The sequence below is a fragment of the Lytechinus variegatus genome, chromosome 2 (genome assembly GCF_018143015.1).
Source record: "Lytechinus variegatus isolate NC3 chromosome 2, Lvar_3.0, whole genome shotgun sequence".
Lineage (NCBI taxonomy): Eukaryota > Metazoa > Echinodermata > Echinoidea > Temnopleuroida > Toxopneustidae > Lytechinus > Lytechinus variegatus.
In genome coordinates, this window is record NC_054741.1 from 11,201,100 (window position 1) to 11,221,770 (window position 20,671).

A 20,671-nucleotide genomic window follows, 5' to 3' on the forward strand; every position below is an offset into this window, starting at 1 on the left:
AATGTCCGCATTGTCCAATTCGATATTTTAATGGTAACTGTTCTAAATAATTGATAAAAAGCATGAATGTCGTTCTTTTGGACATTAATCGACACGGTGTTAGCCCTTATCCATTATACCAACTTATTCAATTAATTTGCAAAAATGATAAAAATTTATACTTCAGAGGAGTTCTGGATGTCATTTACATAGATTATAAATAAAAGTGGGCCCAGTAGGTTGCCTTAGGGAACCCCCAGTTAATATTTTGCAGAGAAATATATTGTTCTTTTATGCTTTCAACTTGCGAGATAGTTTTTAAACCACTCCAAGGCCTTCGCACGAACTGCGGACATCTTAATATGATTGCATTCACATCGTTATATTTGAGTACATTCATATCTTCATAAGATGACATACACATCATCATTGAATAACATTCATAACTCTTCTTGATTACATTCTCAATTTCATTGGATGAAATTTAGGCCTTCAATGGATTTCAATTCTATATTTATTGGATAACGTTCATATCTGTGTTTGATTATATCAATCGTAATATACATCTCCCCTTGATTACATTCACATCTTCATAAGATAACATTTATCATATTTTTGTACATTTACGTTATCTGATTTATCAATTACTTTATTTGATTTAATTAACGTCTTATAGTCGACAACTGTTCCACATCCATTGGATAATATGCTTTATTATTCAACAAAAAAACACCATAACTCAGTTTCATGTATCATTCTATGAATGTAATGGGTACCAATCAACCATCAAAAACATACTCATCTTTCTGAGATTATTTGGTAAAATATTTGATGGAAGGAGTTATTGCCTATTGAATAGCTTCAAGTCACCATCATATCTCATACCCAATAATATGATTTAGCATTATTTTTTGTTTGGTGTTAAAACTGACACCAGTTGGTGTTAATAGAGGACCACACCCTGAGGTGTTAAAATTACCCCCTAGAGATTGAACATAACTCCAAAGAGTGTAAATGTAACAACAAAAGGTGTTGTAATAACACCTATAGGTGTAAAACTAACACCACCAATTTAACACCGGTGTAAAATAACTGGTGTGGTCCTCTATGTACACCGGTTAACACCACAGTTTTTGCTGTGAAACATCATTCAAAACGTACATGGTTAATACATTTCATACTTCAAGCCCGTACGACCGATTATCATCATGTACGGTACAATCTATTTGCAGGCAAATGTGAGGGAAAGTGTAGAAGTTAAAAAAATATCAAATACCAAACCCTTCAGAAAGAAAGCAGGAATTGTTCACGCATATGCAAATTTAGCAAGCGCGAAGGGCACTCGAAAGTGGAAAGTTTTTTTCTCCCTCCCTTATTTCGCGGCAGTAATTGACGAGACAGGGTATGTTTATCTGTCAGTGTGTAAATATTGTGATACCCTTTTGCAGGGAGGTTGGGGATTTGCTAAATTATTTATGCACACACTCCTACTGACGATAGAAACTGGTCAAGCATGTGTGTGTTCTACTGGTTTGACCAAAGACTTACCAATATCGATTTCAATTAAAATGTGGAGAAATCTGTGTCAGGGTAGGTTGATGGAAATGACGATCCGCATTATATTTATAAATTTTTGCTAACTCACACATTGTGTAGGGAGTAATTTAATAATGATAATAATTAAATATTTGTAGAATTTCAGACTTGGTGCATTTTAAAGCACTTTTATTTAATATTTTGTACAATTCATTTTTAATTTAAAAAAATTGTTCGTTATTTCCATTCCCGGTTTTGTTTTAAAAAAATCGTTACAAAGTTTTTCATTTGGATGGATATTTACGGATTATTACCGAACGTTTGGCTGCACACTTGCACACTGTTAATTACATTAATTGCCAGATTATGTTGTTTTGTTTTAAAATTATATTGGGAAAAGTCTAACTATATCAAACTTAAAATGAATCTCATTGACCAATTTTAATCAATGTCACCTATTTTCCACAATTATCAGAAACTAACGAAATTTGAGGTTATTGTATTTTATTGTGAAAATTTTGTTATCATAATTTTGAAACACGAATTCAATCATGCCAACGATAATTTATGGATAAATCAGACCCTCCCTTATCCGTAAACTAATGAAAATGTGTGTTAATTCATTTATATTTCTACCCTCACCATCAAAGTATTACCAAAATAATGTCATACATTTAGGCTGTTATTTCTGATGTCACGGTCCAATCAAGAACACTGTTAATATCCTTGATAAATGACATGAATGACCTTTATTACTGCAATTCTGACAAGATACATGTATAACATTCTAAAACTCGCTCATTATTTCATCTCCCAATGACATTTAAAGTTGTTTACTTTACCGTTTTGAGTTTCATGAGGGATTTCGCTTTTTTTTCATTGCCCAAAACGTCTCTATCAATGTCCATTATTAGAAAATCCACATCGAGTTTGTATACAGAATAAAGAGAAGGTATATATATTTGAAGTACTTCTTCATAATATTTGTTTATCGGCGGTAAGTTAGGCAATTGTGCTTTGAATACTTTGAGATAGCTGGTTAGTTATATAGACCGAATCATGCGTTAATGTAAATGTTCAGTGTATTTCCTATTTACTATGCGAAACTTCTTATGTTATATCGTTAAATGCTTTTATCAAAAGTGTTGGATTCAATATGTACCTAAAGCATATCATATTCAGTAGTACTGTAATTCATAATACCTACTTTGTAAAAACGTGTAGTACAACAGTTTAATTGGTGCTTGAAAGAAAAAGTAGCTAATTTTCATAATAGATTTTTTCAGGAAACGCCATACTAACGACCAAATAGGAAGAAAATACATTTTTTGTGTTTCTAGTAAAGAACTATTCTAACGATAGGATAGTGTTTACTTCTTCATAATAATTGCAATTCAGCTCGCTAAAACAGACCACACTTAATGTATGTTGCATGCCTGCGGGAGGGATAAAACGAAGAAGTACATACATTAATGTGAAGTAAAAAGAGAGTGCCGAGGCGACATTTTCTCCCTCTGGTACAAAATCGATCAAGCTTGAGATTTTAATGTATATAAATCGATGACCATGTTGTTGTAAGTGTGATCTGGGCGGGGGCAGAGTACACGTGACTCCTTAATGAACGGTGCACCAGGCGAGCTATCGCTGTGCTTATTAACTCTCCTTTGCACTAATACCTGGGCGATAGATCGACCAGCTGCCACCCGGGTCCATGAGTTAACCCTTCAGATCTCCAGGCGGAGGACGCATCAGGCATTCCACAATGTCACGTGTTTCTATCGCCACCAAGAGGGTTAAACAGTAGTCAGGGTATATTAGGGGAAAAGGGATCAAGGTACATTGCGAGTCCTGGCCGGTGTCATAATTATTTGAGCAAATATTTATTGTTTGCAAGGTTCTTAGCGAGGCTCATCCATATCTCTACTTTGCCTGACCTTCTTGTCATTCTCTCTCTCCCCCCCTCTGCAGTACCTTCCTAGGTACTGCTGGGCTGAACTATTTTCATAATAATGGAGATATCTTATTTTAGAGCTCCGAAGGAAAAATATTTGTTCTCAGGAATGGGCGCAATATTGTATACTTTCATTTTCCGAATAAATACCATCTCTTCTTTCGTGCTCTTGTTTGTTTTACATCGTACCTGCTGTCCTTAGATAATCCATTCTTTTTCCTTCGTTTCCTTCTTATTCTACTTTCTCTTCATCTTCTAATTCCTCCTCTTCTTCCTTTACTTTTCTTTTATTACTTCTTCTCCTCCTCCTCATTCTTCTTCTTTATCATCTTCATCTTTATTCAGCATATTCATATTTCATTTTTTTGTTATTTAAGTAGTTTTTACTTTTCAATCTTCTTTCTTTTTTGTCTGATTCACTCACTCATATTTTACATGTACGTCTCGACACCACGTAACTCTAATGCTTTTTCCCTAACGTCTTCTTTCCCTGTTCTCTTACCACTCCTAACAATTTGCTTTCATGCTCACTGGGCTTCAAAATCACCCTTTATCTCTTATCCTTGTGTGCATTTCCCACGGGGAAACACAAGATATAACACATCATTACAGTGAGTTTCTATGACATAGAATGACCTGTATATTGGACTATGCATCAATCATTGAAGTGGTGTGAAACTCCCAGTAGATACCGAAGTCATATTCCGGGCGCCAGAAGAGAACACAGAACTAAAACGTAGTCCCATTTGTGGTGAAATATGAAATTTTAAATCGGGACAAAAGATTTACTTTCCAATACAGCATTACAAACTTAAGGTAAACTCTTTGTTTGCTGAATTTATTCTGAAAAAGAGTATAATAACTGTTTATCTGATATTTTCTTCAGTTCTTATTTTCTTTAGATACATAGTGAAGTATGATAGTAATGAATGTGATGGATAAAACTGGCTATTACGATAGCTGAATTTGAATAGTCTAATATTTCCGAAATAGTCGCATGTAAAGGTTTAATGAAGTTAAACATGGCCACATAATTTATCATTGCTAAGTAAGAGACCCAAATTTTTACATCGGTATCTATAAGCATTAAATGACATAAAAAGCGATATGAGGCTCATATCTTTGGCAAAAATGTGATTCTAAAATCAATGCGACTTATGTTTAGTGTTAACTGTATAAGAACGGTAAGCGTGTAAATGCTTATCGCTAATTACTGATCAATGGAAAGTAAAAACAACATCACTGGAAAAAATAGAATTAGGCATGAATGTATTATAAACGATGAATAAAAGTAATCATATTTTGGACAAATTCTGTATAATGCAAAAAAACAACAATGATTAGGTTTCCTGTTGAAAGGGATCCTTATAATTAAATAAAATAACGAATCTCCAAGCTTAAAAACTTTCGGACCAGCTCATTCATTAATCAACCTCAAAATGTCCGTTTTGGTTGCATCTAAAGTAGATTTCAAGTGGGTTTACAATAGTACAATAGGTTAGGACGAGAGAGCTTTTACCTATGATTTCTTTACTTTTTACAGCATTACGATCTCTCTTTTTTAGCAAAAAAGGAGAAAGAAACAAGGGGAAAAAGACAACATCCTTGCTGCTTCTTCCAAGTATGTATATAAACTGAAGAGCTAATACGGACTCTAAGAGGCATACGACTTGCAGCGTCTAAAGGAGCCATAGGAAAGCAACCACTTCAGTCGTAATATCGGGTGATGGTGTAGAATTTCAGAGTAGGATCAAGTCCTGAAATGCGAGGTAAAACTCGAGGAGTATTACGCTCATGGAATATCAGACTCAACATTGGGTTCAATGCACTTTATCTTTCAGGTTTCGGAGCGGCCATCAGAAGCAATGGAGGAACATGGAAACAAATCGCACAAGTCATTTCTTTATTTAGACTGTAATGTTACCCTAATGTTAAACTCACACTAACGAAAGTACGAAACTTATTGTAGACCAACAGCTGATGTGCACCAATGGACATAACGTAAGTGCTTTGAATGATAGTCCAGGAGCTGTAGGCATGCTTACCATTTCTACTACTATTACTAATACTATACTACTACAACTACTACTACCACTACTACTACTACTCCTACTACTACTACTGCTACTACTACTACTAATGATAATAATAATAATAATAATATTTCAATAATAACAATAAAAAATAAAGATAATTAATATGAACTAACAATAATGGTGTTGCTGCTACTACTCTGCCTGATATATGTAAATAAATATAGTTAAAAACAATGACTAGGTGAAGTTAGTACACACCATTAGTAGATCACGAAAAATAAAAGCCAAACGAACTCTATAAAAATATATAAAAATGAGTAATGAATAGATTTTGGATAAATGTATTGTTAGATTTTTTTCCCTGAGGCGGGGTAGTTTTGTTTCCTTCACAAACACTGGACACGTGCCTCTATCTCATCTTATGTGCTGATAAAGAAATGGTCTAAAACGCTGAATACTATATCAGTGATGGCGCAGCTTTAAAAGGAATATAATTTTTATTAGCAATGTGCAGAGGAAGAAAAAATACTGAAAATAGCAAGGACAAGAGGCAGTATCCAAAAGAAATTTCAAAATTTTCTCATTGCATTTTCTGAAAGTCTACAATGGATGCGCAGCAAAAGTTTAAAAAGAAATCAATTCAAATAACTTTAAGAAAATAAAGCCCAAAACAAACGCCCTCTCAATGTGCTCGGTTACTTTGATTTCTAGTTTCAAGTGCGTGTATAAACACTTTATTACTCTTACCTCAATAAGCAATACAAAAAAGAAGATAACAAATAATTGAATACGTTAGTTAAGGGGGGGGGGTCTTTGCTACTGACATCCTTGATTTAGTCCTGCAGCACATCATTTCTGGGGAAGAAACATTGTCGGGTAGCAAGAATTGATTATCGGGGTATGTAATTGCTTTGTGAATCTCCGTCCTACCCTCCTGCGTGGCACCTATATGGCCGACACTCCAAGATCTAGTTTACAATGATTCGACTGGGCTATTTGCGGTATCAGTAATCAATAGTCTATATTTTACGGCTATGTGAGAATGACTGGCGCTACTGAATAAAAGTAAATCAATCTTGGGCTCCAATAGCAGAGGCCTTCTACTACGCCTATCTTCCTATGGCGTGATGGAGGGGAAGGACGAATATGTTTCGGAGGAACTATGAAAAAGACCATTCGACCAAGTCCATGAGTTTGTACACTCTTAAAACAAAACGGTCAGATTGACTTTACCAGCAGTCAGCTGGGTGCAAATCAATGATTATTACATTTCTGACATATATTCCAGTCAGAAATAACTCTGTTCTAGTAAAATACGACTAGAAAAATAGTCAAATATGACTAGAATAACAGTTGCACACAGCTGACCCTATTAACTATTCATTTTTTTAATACTTTTTTTAGAGTGTAGGTGAGGCAACAGAGACAAACGTAAGTAGAAAGTACGACGAAATTAGTTTTGAAATAATTCTTAAGCTTGGAAAATAAAAGTAACCCATCCTAAAGATTGTAGTTCGTTTAAAATGAAGAATCCCTCTTTAGAGATCTTGGACAAGTGGATTACGTTTGTTGCATTTCGGTGTCAGCACGGTAAGCATAACAATTGCAGTGTTCATCTGAAAGTAATACATGGCAGTTATACCAAGAGTTGCATATTCAATCATCTTAAAAACTGCGAGTTCATAGTTGATTTGATCATTACATATGCGGGACACCGTATTATTCTATCGTATTGGGGGCACGAATTAACCACAACACGAAGGTCGTATAACCCCAAAGTATTTTTTTCTTTCCCATTTGCTTGATCGGGTACGCGCAACATAGCAAGAATGATTACTCTTCGCTTGAAAAGATGGAGAAAGCTATGAAAACGCCATCAGAATGAAGATGAAGGAAGTAATGGCAACGTAGAAAAAAGACAGCTCTGCCCAGCAGACAAGCACCATTTTCTCGTCCCCAGTGTCTTAAATTTGATATAACCGGCGAAGTTTTCCCGCCTTTTTACGTCATCAGCCTGTCACAGACGATCGCCTGGGGGCCAAATTATGTTGTTCGTTTGCGCGCTTTTGTTAGTCAGCTTGAATTCATATCAGTCGTTGGGTAGAACTGCCTCGACGGTTGGACTTGAGAAAAAGAGGTGGGGATGGTGAGTGGGTGAGTTTCCTTCCTCAGCCACCATATTCACAAAGATATAGAGCCACAATTATAACGCAACTTTGGTAATATTTCATCTCGCTTTGAGAAAATATTGAATGGACATTGTGACGAGCGCGGGAGATATATCGCGACGAGCGATGCACATGGGGAAACCAATTTATTTCGGATTGAGTGCAGTGATCTTTTGAATACGAAATATGCTCAGAACTATAGAAATCAATTTATCCCCGCGTTGCGACATTGTGATAAAAAGCATGGTGTTGAAATTGTGTTTGATAGACAGGCGACGGTGTATGTTATATTACTAGAGTTCATACTGTATTCAGGGTAATCAACAACCCGTGTATTTTTTTTTAAATTTTGTACAGCTTTTACATATTGAAAGCAGTAGTGACATAACAACCACGTTTGAGCTATTTATTATCACATGTTAGTGAACCTTTGCTCCTGTTAAGCTACGTCTGTGATATCGGCTATTATACATTTTAAAAGGTTGCATTCCATATCTATTCTAGCACAACTCACTTTTTTTATTCATTCATAGCCAAGATAATACAGTCCATATTTGATTTAGCCCTAGCTTTATTTTCCGTAAGGTATGTCTTTTTATAAATAGCTTTTTATTTGCTTTTGTCAACATTTGTTAATGTAATGCAGTAATACGAATGAGATTTACGATTCAATCAAAGCCTTCAGCCACTCGTTTCCTACCGAAACAAAAGGGCAGCTAATGAGAAGACCCTAATAATATGACCTTTAAATCCTCGGTTAAGCTAGTTTGTCACAGTGTCGACTCCCTGTCATTGAGGACCCTGGCGCTCCAGGGTGCACGGGTGTTCATTCAGCCAGCTGCAAAGAAGGTCTTAACTATGCAAGCCCTTGACAAGTGGTGGACGTTTGCTTGGCCCCGCTGCAGAAAATCCATGTTGGCCATTACTGTCGTGACAGTACTACCGATGCTCTTTTCCCCATCATCTTATTGCTTTGCGTAACCCTATGACACGCTAATGTCGCAATTTGTACGATTCGATTCAACGAGCAATCTCCCATTTACCTTCATACTGGAGAATCTAATAAAATGTCTACAGTTCTTGGGTAACATCCATAGAAGATTATCACATGACGTCACAAGCAGCCATATTGGAGGACATATCAATGGAAAACATGTGCATTAGACCACAAAGCAATGATTGATCATAGTTTGATGCATGGGTTTTTATTGGTTGTCCTCCAACATGACAGCTATCGGGACCATCTATACAATAATCAAAATAGGGAAATCTGTTTTCAATGAAAGAAAAAAAAAAAACGATTGTCATAATTATGTATAGACGGGGATGCGTGATTATATTCTCAAAAATACTACTCAAGCCTGGCATTACTTTTCAAAGGATAACAAAAAAAAACCCCGATATACCATCTGATAATAGGGAAGAAAGTTAGGTTAAAAGCCGCAGACAACGCAGAAATGAGTCCTTGTTTTTTTCAGTTTAGATAACAGACTAGTAATCTGTAACACCGGTTTACCTGAGGGCTAGAGGGGGGGGGGGGGGTGTCCCCAGACAAATTTTGGGGGACTTTTCGCTTCTCCTGATGAGTTACCTTTAGAGTCCGCCATTATTATAAGAAAGGATATGGTCAATTGCTTTGGGGGTGAAAGTAGGCTTATAAGCGAGGTATAATAATGGTCTTTATTGGGCATCAAAACATTCTTGGCAGCCGCCAATGGCTGAAATTTAAATGTTTACACACGGTAAAATGATTCAAATATAAATCTGACAGAACAGTATACAAAATACAATACATATATATGGAATATGATTAATCAATATACACAAAAAGGGCAGACTCCATCCAACCCTGCAAAGATAACTAGAAAAAAGGGAAACATTTGATTGGTGGTACGGTATGAGCTGGATTAAGCAATTTGAAAAAAACAACAATATTTCACTGACAGAAAAAACGAGATACAAAGGAGAACAAAAGCGTAACCATGGGTACAGTTGAATGGGATTGTAAGTAATTGGATTAAATGGGATGAATAAAACAGAATAAAAAGGCGCTTTGAAAAACTGAATGGAGAACTGAACAATGATATAAAGTAAAAGAAATGATTCGAAAAGCTAAACTAAACTCAAGACGAAATAAAAAAAAGTCCCAGTCGACCCCAGCAACAGGCTGATCCGAATGAGTAGAGAAAAGAGAAACAAGCATTACGTTGGATATCCCAACGGTCCCCACTCAATCCATTCAAATCAACCAGTAGGGACAGACATGGGCTAAAAGAAGAGGAAGGAAAGATATGGAGAATGGAAGAACAGAGTAGATGCAATACCCCCCAAAATTATATATAACCAGTAAAACGTATCAAAAGCCTTTAAAAATACGAAAAACAGAATTGCGTCCCTTTTTTCTTCAATCGTGTCAATGTCACTGCGCTTATCACTGGTGTTATGTACACGCGGTAGCATACGTGACAATTAAAAAAAAGATGTAATAAAAGGACACCCTTATATTCATTTGAGCGAACTAATCATGCTAATGACAATGTCGCGATCAGACAGCTTACATAACTGTAAAAAAAAAAAATCAGCCATCCATTATCATCAGTTTCTTTTAGGTAGGCTACTCATACCCTTATGGTTTTTAAATGCTGTAAAAATAAAGCGGGAGCGACCTGGCCAATACCGTGTAATTTAGTCTTATTTTCAATGTATAAAATGTATGTTTTAAAATATAGGGACACTAAAATGTCAGAGGATTACCTGGTAACAAATTTATTATGGCATGGATATGTATTAAACACAAATAAATATGTAAACATTAAGGTTGGCCCGGATTAGAAGACTATTATGGTAAGACTACATGTATTCCATGCTCTAATCCAGATTCGAGTGCTTCAGGATGTGAGATGGAGCTCTACAGAGCTGCTGGATTGTATTGTATTTAAGAAAAAAAAGTGAATAGCAAAATAACATTTGAACTCCGTTTAAATACCAATTTGACATAGCATTTTCTTCTTCGGTAGTCTACAAAGGTTTTAAAGGTATATCTATATGTTTTTATTTGGACAGATCCTAAATCAATATCCGAGAATAAAGCAAAATAAATTAAACTACATCCAATTCATTAAGCCTCTTTTACTCATGCAGGCATAGCACATAGCACAAGAGGCCGATTGAAATCAGATAGCTTCTTGTTGCTAAAAAAAAAATAATAAAAACAGGCCATGAACCGCCTTTCATTTGATTACTCCAGATTTCGACATCATATCAAATTTAGAAAAAAAAACAAGCTTGGAATTAAATATGAAACGATGATATTTCTTGTGCAGTCTGTTGCTATCCCATGTTCGCAATAAAAATAAATTGTCTGGGAGGATATTGACGGTTCGAGTTATTTCGGCATAAATCGGACGCCAGACTGTAATTAAGGAAAGAAAAAAAATGAGAAAGTGCAGTGTATCGTCCTGAAAATATGGAAAGCCATTAAATTTCTTATACTTAATGAAATGACGCCGAACCAATTCAAACAACATGTTTAAGAGGACAGAAATAAGTATGAATAAAAAAAATATATATTACACAAGTTACATATGCTAAACAATAATGATAATACAGAAGAGTAAATAAAATTCTTTGAATAATTACTAGAATAATAGAGCCAACAACTTTTTATATAATTTTAATAAGCTATGGGATGTAAATTTCGCTCAAAATACTTCATGCCGATAACCATATGATCATAGAGTTCTGGAACATTATTAACTTTTGTTTATTGGTTAATTAAGTTCCAAAAATATTGAAAGATGTTTCCACCAAATGGTGAAAAGATCATGAAGAGGGCTTTCGTAAATTTTGTAAAGCGCATTGAATTTTTCTCTTAAACTCTACTCAACATAAAGTCCAAAGACACCCTGCATGCCCGAATGATTCGTCAGTTTGTCTATAATGGAAATAGATGACTTAAAATAAAAGAGAGTGTAAGCATCTGGAGAGGCAATCCTAAAAGAAATAAAGACTATTTCCCTACTCATTATAATATTAGGTTCATTTTTGCTATAGATACATGTGACAGGTATGCAGGTGACAGGTCTCATTGGTATGCATAAAACACAAATTTGATCAGATAAGTCAGGCACTATCTTCCACCTACCCATAAAGCAAACACATACACACACAACCTCATCTACCATCACGCCCACACCCACATACATTTATAATTTCAGGGATTACAATTTGCGATATAAAAGAGGATTTAAATCTAAAACCAAATTAGTCAGGTCATTACATACAGTCGTTAAAGATCCCAAGTAAATATTATTGTTATTCTTTTAAAACTTTAAAAATGCGCTGATTCAAATGCTATACTAGTAAATTATCTTGCTTATTACAAATAATAACCGATTTAAATCGTCAAGTGGCTGCAAAAGAGAATTTTATGCCTTGTGTTTAGTATGTTATCTAGCGCCATTCTAGCGCCGATGGGAAGCTTTTCACCGTAATTGATTCCACAGTTCCGCTATATCCACCTTGACCTTGTATAAGAGGAATTAACTCGTTCTATGACGTGACATTTTCATTATCTTCCGAGCAGGGCAAGGAAGAAGAACTGATTAGACGAAGGGGTAATTAAAAAAGGGAAATAGTAGGAAAAGGAAAGTAAATAAAACTAAAATATAAACAGAAGGTGAATGTCAATTACTTGAATGAAGTGTGCCTGTTAAAGGACATCCAAAAGCAAAATAAGAAGATACAATTTCAAAAAAATAAATCTTGACTTGTAATGCATATCAAAGCGGAATATTCGAACTCTGTATTTGGATCTCTGTATTTGGATCCTCTACTCTTGATGACGTGATCAAGTCGGAGTGTTCTATAGAGCAATGCAAATTATGAATTACCTTTTTTACATTTAAAGAGCAGAATATCAGCTGAGATCTCAGACAAGTGCAATCTAAATTCAGTGCTCTCCTATCTGGAATCAGTCCAACAGCCATACAGCATTTTTGCTAATGAATGCCGCTCAAGGTAACGTGTCGTAGATGTATTGATTGAACAGGTATGCTAGGCGTGCTATTCAAACAAAACCCATCTGTTACAATCCAAACATTATGAAATGAAATTTCACTCTGAACCAACACGAAATCTCTTTTTGCTATAAATCGTTAATCAAGCGACGAAAGTTTGTTAACTTTTTTTTACAGGAAATAGTATCAAGAGTGCTAGAGCATAATGAAATTCAACGATCTTGGAAATTTAAAATATCGTTGAGAAAGAGAACATTTTTGTCTATTTTTTCTTCGTTGAGTAATACCTGATGTTTCATTGAATCTCGTGAATAGTTTTTACCTATATCAAAGTATAAAAGATTAATGAAACGCGAATAAAAAAAGCAATTGGTGCATGGGTAAAACAAAGACGCAAAAATCGGCTGGTCGATTCACCTACCTGGCGAGTCACCCACCTATCATTTTGAATGTGGTTTAATCTCATCGAACATGATTGTCAGTGGAAACCCCCAATCCCGACTCCAACGTCAATTTTGGAGATTATAGTCACATAGATTATTTGCCAAGGAATGATGTTCTTTGTTTTACATTTGCTGGATGATCTGGAAGGTTAAAAATTGTATTATACCCCTTCCTCTCGATCAAAGAGTGGAACCTTATCTTTCGGGTAAGGAAGGCAATCCATTCACAGTTCACTCATTTTTATCAATAATCGTGTTGAGTTGCATAGATGAAAAATATTCATAATATATTTTACAGAACCTATTTCGAGATAGAAGTTTGGTCCTTAGGGCCCATGAAGACTTTCAGTAAAAGCATGGGTACTCTATCACTTGGGCAACAAAAATAAGTAATATTGAATTCTTCTCCATTTCCCGGCATGATAGGCTGGCCAATTAGGATGATGTATACTGCCGCAGATTCAAAATGGCGTTTTGAGCAGTCTCTGGAATCGTCTTCATATCAAACCCTTGTTGCCCTGACGTTGGTCAAAATTTCTCATGACAGGAAGATGTAAATCTAAAAAAGATCGCCGACCTACTTCAGTCAGGTCGAATATCGGGGAGAATTGGTTCGGGTTGCGTTTCATTCCAATAAAACTCACATCGTAATGTAACATGTGGGACTGAACATTACAAAATGCCTGAAGCGCAGGATGTCTGTAGGACGTGAAGACATCATTGTCAGCTTCAACCAATCATATAGGCCTACTACCGCAAAGCTTGTGAGCTACTCTCAAACAAAGTTTTCCAAAATACCTTATCTGCTGGTGAATGTTTGTCTGATCAATAGATACTGTCAGTATGAAAAATATCATTCAGTCAATAATTTCAGTCATACATTACATACAAAACACATTTGACATGCAAACTCATCCGTACAAAGTTGGACAAAAATAAGTCAAAGAAATCAATTCTAGGATTGTGATCAACATGCGAGAAACTCAACGTGTAATTATTGTATGCAGGTCTAACTGATTTGTTAAAAATAATGATTTACCAGTTTAAAGCATTTTAAAATAGAAAATGTTTGATTTCAATAATGCTTGAAAAATGCACACACACTCCATTATGAATCATTTAAAAAAAATCTATGACGACTTACATGAAAATTGAAGGAGCTGCCCGGATGTGGCGTTTAATAAAAATAAAACATCAAAATTCTACTATCATTAAACTTGTGATTTTTTGCATGGTCAGTCCCCCCCCCACCCCACTTTGAAAATTATCCCGTTTTTTCATCGAAATCAACCTGCTAAAGAATACACACATGTTAAGCAGAAACACCCACGCACCCACACACACATACCCAGATTATGTTTTCTAGCGGCTTCCCCAAGATCCATGCCATTAATGTTCTTAATCATAAAATATAAACTACAATGATTCATCGTTATAATTATAGGAAGTGTTTCAGAGCGTAACAAACGATGCGATCGAGAGAGGTTATTCGGGGTAGGCGACAGTGTATAACTCCTTCCCCCTTTTTAGGTGCGGGTATTGAATGAGTGACATCTCCCGAATACACGGCATTATATTTCTAAATAATGATTTAAAAGTTAAAATAATGAAATGTGTGTACAAAACCCAATATAATGAAAGGTAGACGAAGGATGTAGCTTTCGATATGATAATCCAGAAGGTCCCAATCACCATTCTCATACAAAGAGGAAGAATCCAAATCGATTATGTTTTAAAAGTTAACGTAATTATATGGACAATCATTTTGGCAAGGTTTTGCTGGATGGGATCAAAGGTCAAATTTGTTGTAAATTATATTTGTAATCAATATCTCTTCATGGTCAGAAACAAAGTTCAGTGATGGAATAGATTGACTCCTCTTTATACTAACATTATATTGATTGATTGATTGAGGGAGAGTGGAAATACTCTCATTTGTTTCTTTCAAGTAAAACATACAAATATCATACATTGTTTTGAACATAAATATACAAATATAATCATGAAACATTGAAATTAAAAAATAAATGAAAGAAAAAGGTATCCCCAAAAGCCTCAAAGGCTTGAAGAAAGGGGGAAAAAGGGGGAAAAAGAGAGTCATCAAGTCATTCTCATGAGTAAATTTCAGACGGTTGGTATTCCATTCAGTTATCTTTATTTAGACATGAATTTGATATAGATTTAAATTTGAATTTAATATGAATTTACGTTTGGTTTGAATTTCTATTTGAAATCGAATTTGAGATTGAATGTGAATTTGAATCTAAATCTATTGCGTATTACCTCCATGAGGAGCTGCAGAGAGGTCATGATTCATGCAATATTTTTTTCGATAAGGGGTAGGGGAAACATATTGTATATAAGCCTATTATGAAAGTGTATTTCCCCTTTTACATCAGTCCACGAACAACCTTTAAGCATTTTCTCCCACTAAACTGTCATTGAACCTATGTATAAACATACTAGCGAGACGAGAAAAAAAAAATCGGGAAAACAGATCCGACCGTTGCGCATCTTTCTTTTAGCATACCGACGCCGTGGGAGGTATAGATTCGCACTGTGTTTTAAGCTGAATAATACTCGATTATTCTCCGCAATTAGCATTACAAATGTGACCCTGAATGGTACAAGTTCACTGACTTGCCGGGAGCGCGAATTCCTTGACAATCGCATGCAGACGACAAATGATGTCTAAAGAAGGTGAACTACGATACAGTCACACCGGGTAAACCTTGTAGATCAATCAAAGCTATTATGTTATTACCAATGGCAGACCATCTGTCGGTCTGGAGTCGGTTCCGATGGTGTGGCTGCGACCTGATGATGGTGAGTCGAGGATAAGAAGCAGCATAATGATTGAACATAAACGATTAACCCGAAAGGAGATGGAAATTGACTTAATGATGGCGAGTTCGGGATAGGATGCAGCATTATGAACTAAACATAAACGATTGCCTCGAATGGAAATGGACTTTGGCCCCCTCATCATTTTAGTAGTCTGAGTCGAGTATTTTGATTAGAATTACTCTTGAGATGTTCGTCGCCAACGTGTGCCGAAATGGAATCAACAAATCTCCATCGTTTCTTAAATCTCCAGTGATTAGTCATAGTAGAACAAATCGATGGAGAAATATATCAAAATTATTGTGAACCTGGAGTCGAAGTCACAAAACATGGCTGTACGCATGGTTTTGTTTTGTTTTTGTAAATCATGGGGGGTGTTTCGAAATGTATAGAGACGATAGAGCAAAGCGATCGAGCATTATTACGCGATGATTCTAAGTCTAGAGCTCTTGCCCCCCTTCCCGCTCCGTATGAAGCTGCATACCGCATGGTTGTCATTCCAATACAAAGGTAAATGTAACAATATTTTGATGTTTAGATTTGAGTTAAAACTTTTGAACATATTTTTATTATTTTCTAATAATTCAATTTGATTTTATTTGGACATTCTATTCAGAAGGAAATGGTTATAGAGTATTGAAATTGAATTGAATCCAAATTATTAAAGTATTCGATTGATTTGAATTCTATTGAGATTGGATATGCTTGTTTTCGAAGTGTTTTGGTGTGTGCCTGTGAGCTTTTCTGCTCGTTTGCGTGCCTATGTGTGTGTGTGTGATGTGAGGGAGGGGGAGGGGGGAATTCATGAAAAGGAAACGGATAGTTGAGAGTGTGCGTGCATTCGTCTGTATATCAGTGTGTGTACGGGAGGCTTATCACAAAGTTATGACCTCTGTATGTCCCACAAAGCATGCTCCAAAGGAATATCGTCGTTATTTAAACAGAGCCTATATTATTCTTACAACCTTACTATACACCACCAAATACATATACAAGTATGTCGGATTTTATGAAGAATTTTTTATGCAGCTCTGTTAAGAATAATGCTCCATTCTATTATACAAGGATGGACCAGTTAACATATAGGTGAAGGAATTCATTTAAGATGAGTTATGAAGTTGGGGAAGCATGAAATTATATTTGCATTAGTTTCGCCCGGATTATTATTGACTACACGCCATGCATGATCTAATAAAACTCACGACAAACAGCATAGGTGACGCGCATAATGATAAAGGCAACTGACTGGAACAAAGTCTAATCATGCATCGATAACGCGATTTCTGAATTGCGCGCGTAATGACGTTGTGACTTTAAAAATCGCCGGAAGAAAATTAATTTATGACATTACAGCAACCGTGAGGCTTTTGCCATTTAATACAAGTAGTTAAACTGTCGCCCGTATAGTGGAATGACATATCCAACTATACTCCTGACAATAGTATTTAAAATGAAAAAAATTGTCTGAAGAAAAGGTGTCATGTGATTCCAGCACACAGTCTGAGTATATGAACTGAAATCAGCTAATTAGGATTTATAAAAATGATCAAACGACTCAAAAGACGCTAAATTGAGATAATAATACTAATACATACTAATACATATGATAGCGTCTTTTCCATTTTGATTACATGCTCAAGGTTACACCCCAAACGAAGATAACTAAGCAATAGTAATGATGGCACTGGATTTTCGACATATAAACTAAATACTCATCGAGTTGGCTTATCATAGATCTAATTCTTATTATTGAGCAAGAGCTAGGGCTAATTAGTTTCAAGATAAATGAAATCAGAGAAATAGGATTGGTGCAGTCTCTTGTGCATTTATATAATTTAATAATTTTTATGACGAGGATAATCTGAAGTTTAACTAGCCAGGACATCCTTTATGATGTGAAAGAGAGTTGAATCATGCGTTGAAAATTTTTATCTCTGGAAGAGTACACACACACACACACACATACACATATATATATATATATATATATATATATATATATATATATATATATATATATATATATATATAAACTGATGTAAAGATTGTTTCAATTGATTCATCCAGGAAAAGTCATATTACGATGGAAAAATAAATCTTTTCATCTGGACTTACTTTGATTGCAGAGAACAGTTTCACGTCCGACCCGGGACCCTTCTTCAGCTCTTATGAAATGTATATATATATATATATATACATGTACGTATATATACATATGTATACAATATAAGTTAGTTCTTAAAAGATCATCGCAGCTAATGGCTGAATTGTGAGTATGAGTGAGTATCTATAGATTTGCAATTTTCCCTTTAAGAAACAGTATTACTAAGAGGTGATTTAGTTTACACTTGATGCAATGTAGATTTCAGTCAAATTTGAAATGACTCTCGCTATCATCTTTATATCATTTTGCATATAGTAGCGCGTGAACATTGGTATACACCTGTCACATGATAAATTGCATTCTACACATTTCTTCAAAGCATCTTCGGGCGTTCATCCCTACTTGCAAAACAAATTTGCCATCTGATCTTTGAACTGGGTTGGCAAAGGCAATTAAATCGACATCCATCATTTCATACATATGACGTCCCAGTACAGGTCGTGAGAACATTAGTATTTAATATAGACTATAAATAGGCTAGTTTACACTGTGAGGTATTCAATTAACCCCATAAATGAAATAGCGTTGGGACTGAGCCTCTGAGGTGATGGCACAGTACTCATTAAGTATTGAAATGAATCACGAAGTGAAGAGGATATATAACATCCAGGGGAATCCAGCCAAAAAAAAATACTCTGGGCTGAAAATATTTATATCTGAATAAATTGAGTAAAATTCACAAAGCAAAATGCCCAAAATTTCTTCATAATCGGATAACAAGTAAAACATTTAAAGAATTTTAAGTTAAGCAATATCTTTTGAAAATAGTTATATGCACGTCGTCATGAAAATTCATAAGATGGGCTGATGATGTCACATCCCCACTTTCCCTTTATGTTATAACATGAAATCATAATTGTTTCATTATTTCATAAATGTGTGAATATCATATCTCCCTTATCATGCTTATAATGAAATAAGTTGTAGCAATGAATAAATAATACACTAAACCAGTTGTCAATCCAATTTTCTTTAGTTCTTGGAGGAAAAAATTGAATAAACCTAATTTCATATAATAAAATACAAAAGAACAAGTCGGTATAGGACATCATCAATTTGCTCATTGATTATTCATGAAAACATGCCTAGTGTTTCACCGGAAAATGCAAACTTGAAAATGTCATAAATTTATTATTCCTTGTCCGGTTTTGATCTAAATGTCAGTGTTTTGTTTTGTCTGAATTTTCTTTATCTGTTTAAATCATATTCATTTCAGCCTGAAGTACCCCTTTAGAAGGCTAAAAGAACAAATCAATAAATAAAATACAAACCATAATAAAGTAAATTGCAGCCGCTAAATACACTCAACTACACACCACGACTTTTAGTTTTACTTAGAATGATACTTTCCTTTTGATATCTATGTTCATATATATATAATTGATTAATGATCAGACTGTCTAGGTGCTAGGCAGAAAATCCTAGTATTGGAGTACATTACCATTTGAAAACTGTCACAATCAAATAGCATTTTATCAATTTGCGATTTGCATAGTGATCTAATTATTTTCACACAATTATTGGCTTTTAAATTACTTGTCCGGTTTCTTACTTTCAGATTTTGGTGTTTTCATTTTAATCTTTTATACATACAAACCTAATTTCATTTAAGAAAATAAATACTCTCCTTTATCTTTAAATTTGGGGAAATAAGTAAAATGATATTCTCTAAACTACTAGTGAACTTGAAGAAGGGAGGGGGCCGAGTGCTCGCTGCGCATCCCGATATAAAATCCTAAAATCGGATAAAGGAAACTGGTGCGATGTTCAAATAACCAGAATACAGAGGGGATATATTAAGAACAGGCCAGATGAAGACGTAGACGAAGAACTCCTTGATCTGACAACCACGATATGCTATTTACAAATCCCTAATAACGGTCGTGGTTATAATGAAATGAGACTTACTTGAAATAGTACGTGCCGTTGGGTCTGCGGCCCAGAAAGGGGACGGTATACGTCATCATCCATATGTTACCACCACCACAGTCAAAGTACGGTGTGCTCCAGTGACCGTCCTCGTAGTGGACGATGATGGTGTCTTCCTGGGTCTGCTCTCCGTGGGTTTCATTGTCGTGCCGGTAGGTGAATGTTGCTGCAGGATAAAGAAAAGAAAATGAAAGATTAAACATGTTATACAAGATATGTTTAAAAAATTATTTTCACTATGTTTATGTTTGATAAACACATTGGCCCATATTCTGAACTCGGAATTAAATATAAATTTGGTCTAAAGTTGTATTTTAACTATGGCGAGTCAGAGATTACGCAAATCTAAGATTGTATGCTTAATATTCATCAATTCATTGTAGAGTCTAAACATTTATAAATGTCTGGGAAAAAATTCATATTGTTTGACTGGGCTTCAGAATACATGTCATAGGGTGATATGCTCATATCACTGGGTAAGGTTGACTTTGATTTCACGCTTATATTCAAGTCGTGACTTAGCTCCAAACTATTGTTGTGAAAATTATTGATCTATATAAGCTATTCTGTTTCCATTAAATTTCCGATTTTCAAATCATATAA

General features: G+C 35.1%; 1 protein-coding gene across 1 annotated transcript in view; it reads right to left on the reverse strand.

Moving 5' to 3' along the window:
* Window positions 1-20,229, reverse strand: part of LOC121407311 (probable G-protein coupled receptor CG31760) — a 111,940-nt gene extending 91,711 nt beyond the window's left edge. The window contains exon 1 of the mRNA XM_041598304.1: window positions 20,048-20,229. Coding sequence (XP_041454238.1) covers window positions 20,048-20,106 — 59 coding nt within the window. The 5' untranslated portion in view covers window positions 20,107-20,229. The remainder of the gene's footprint in view (window positions 1-20,047) is intronic.
* Between the last annotated feature and the right edge of the window lie 442 nt (window positions 20,230-20,671).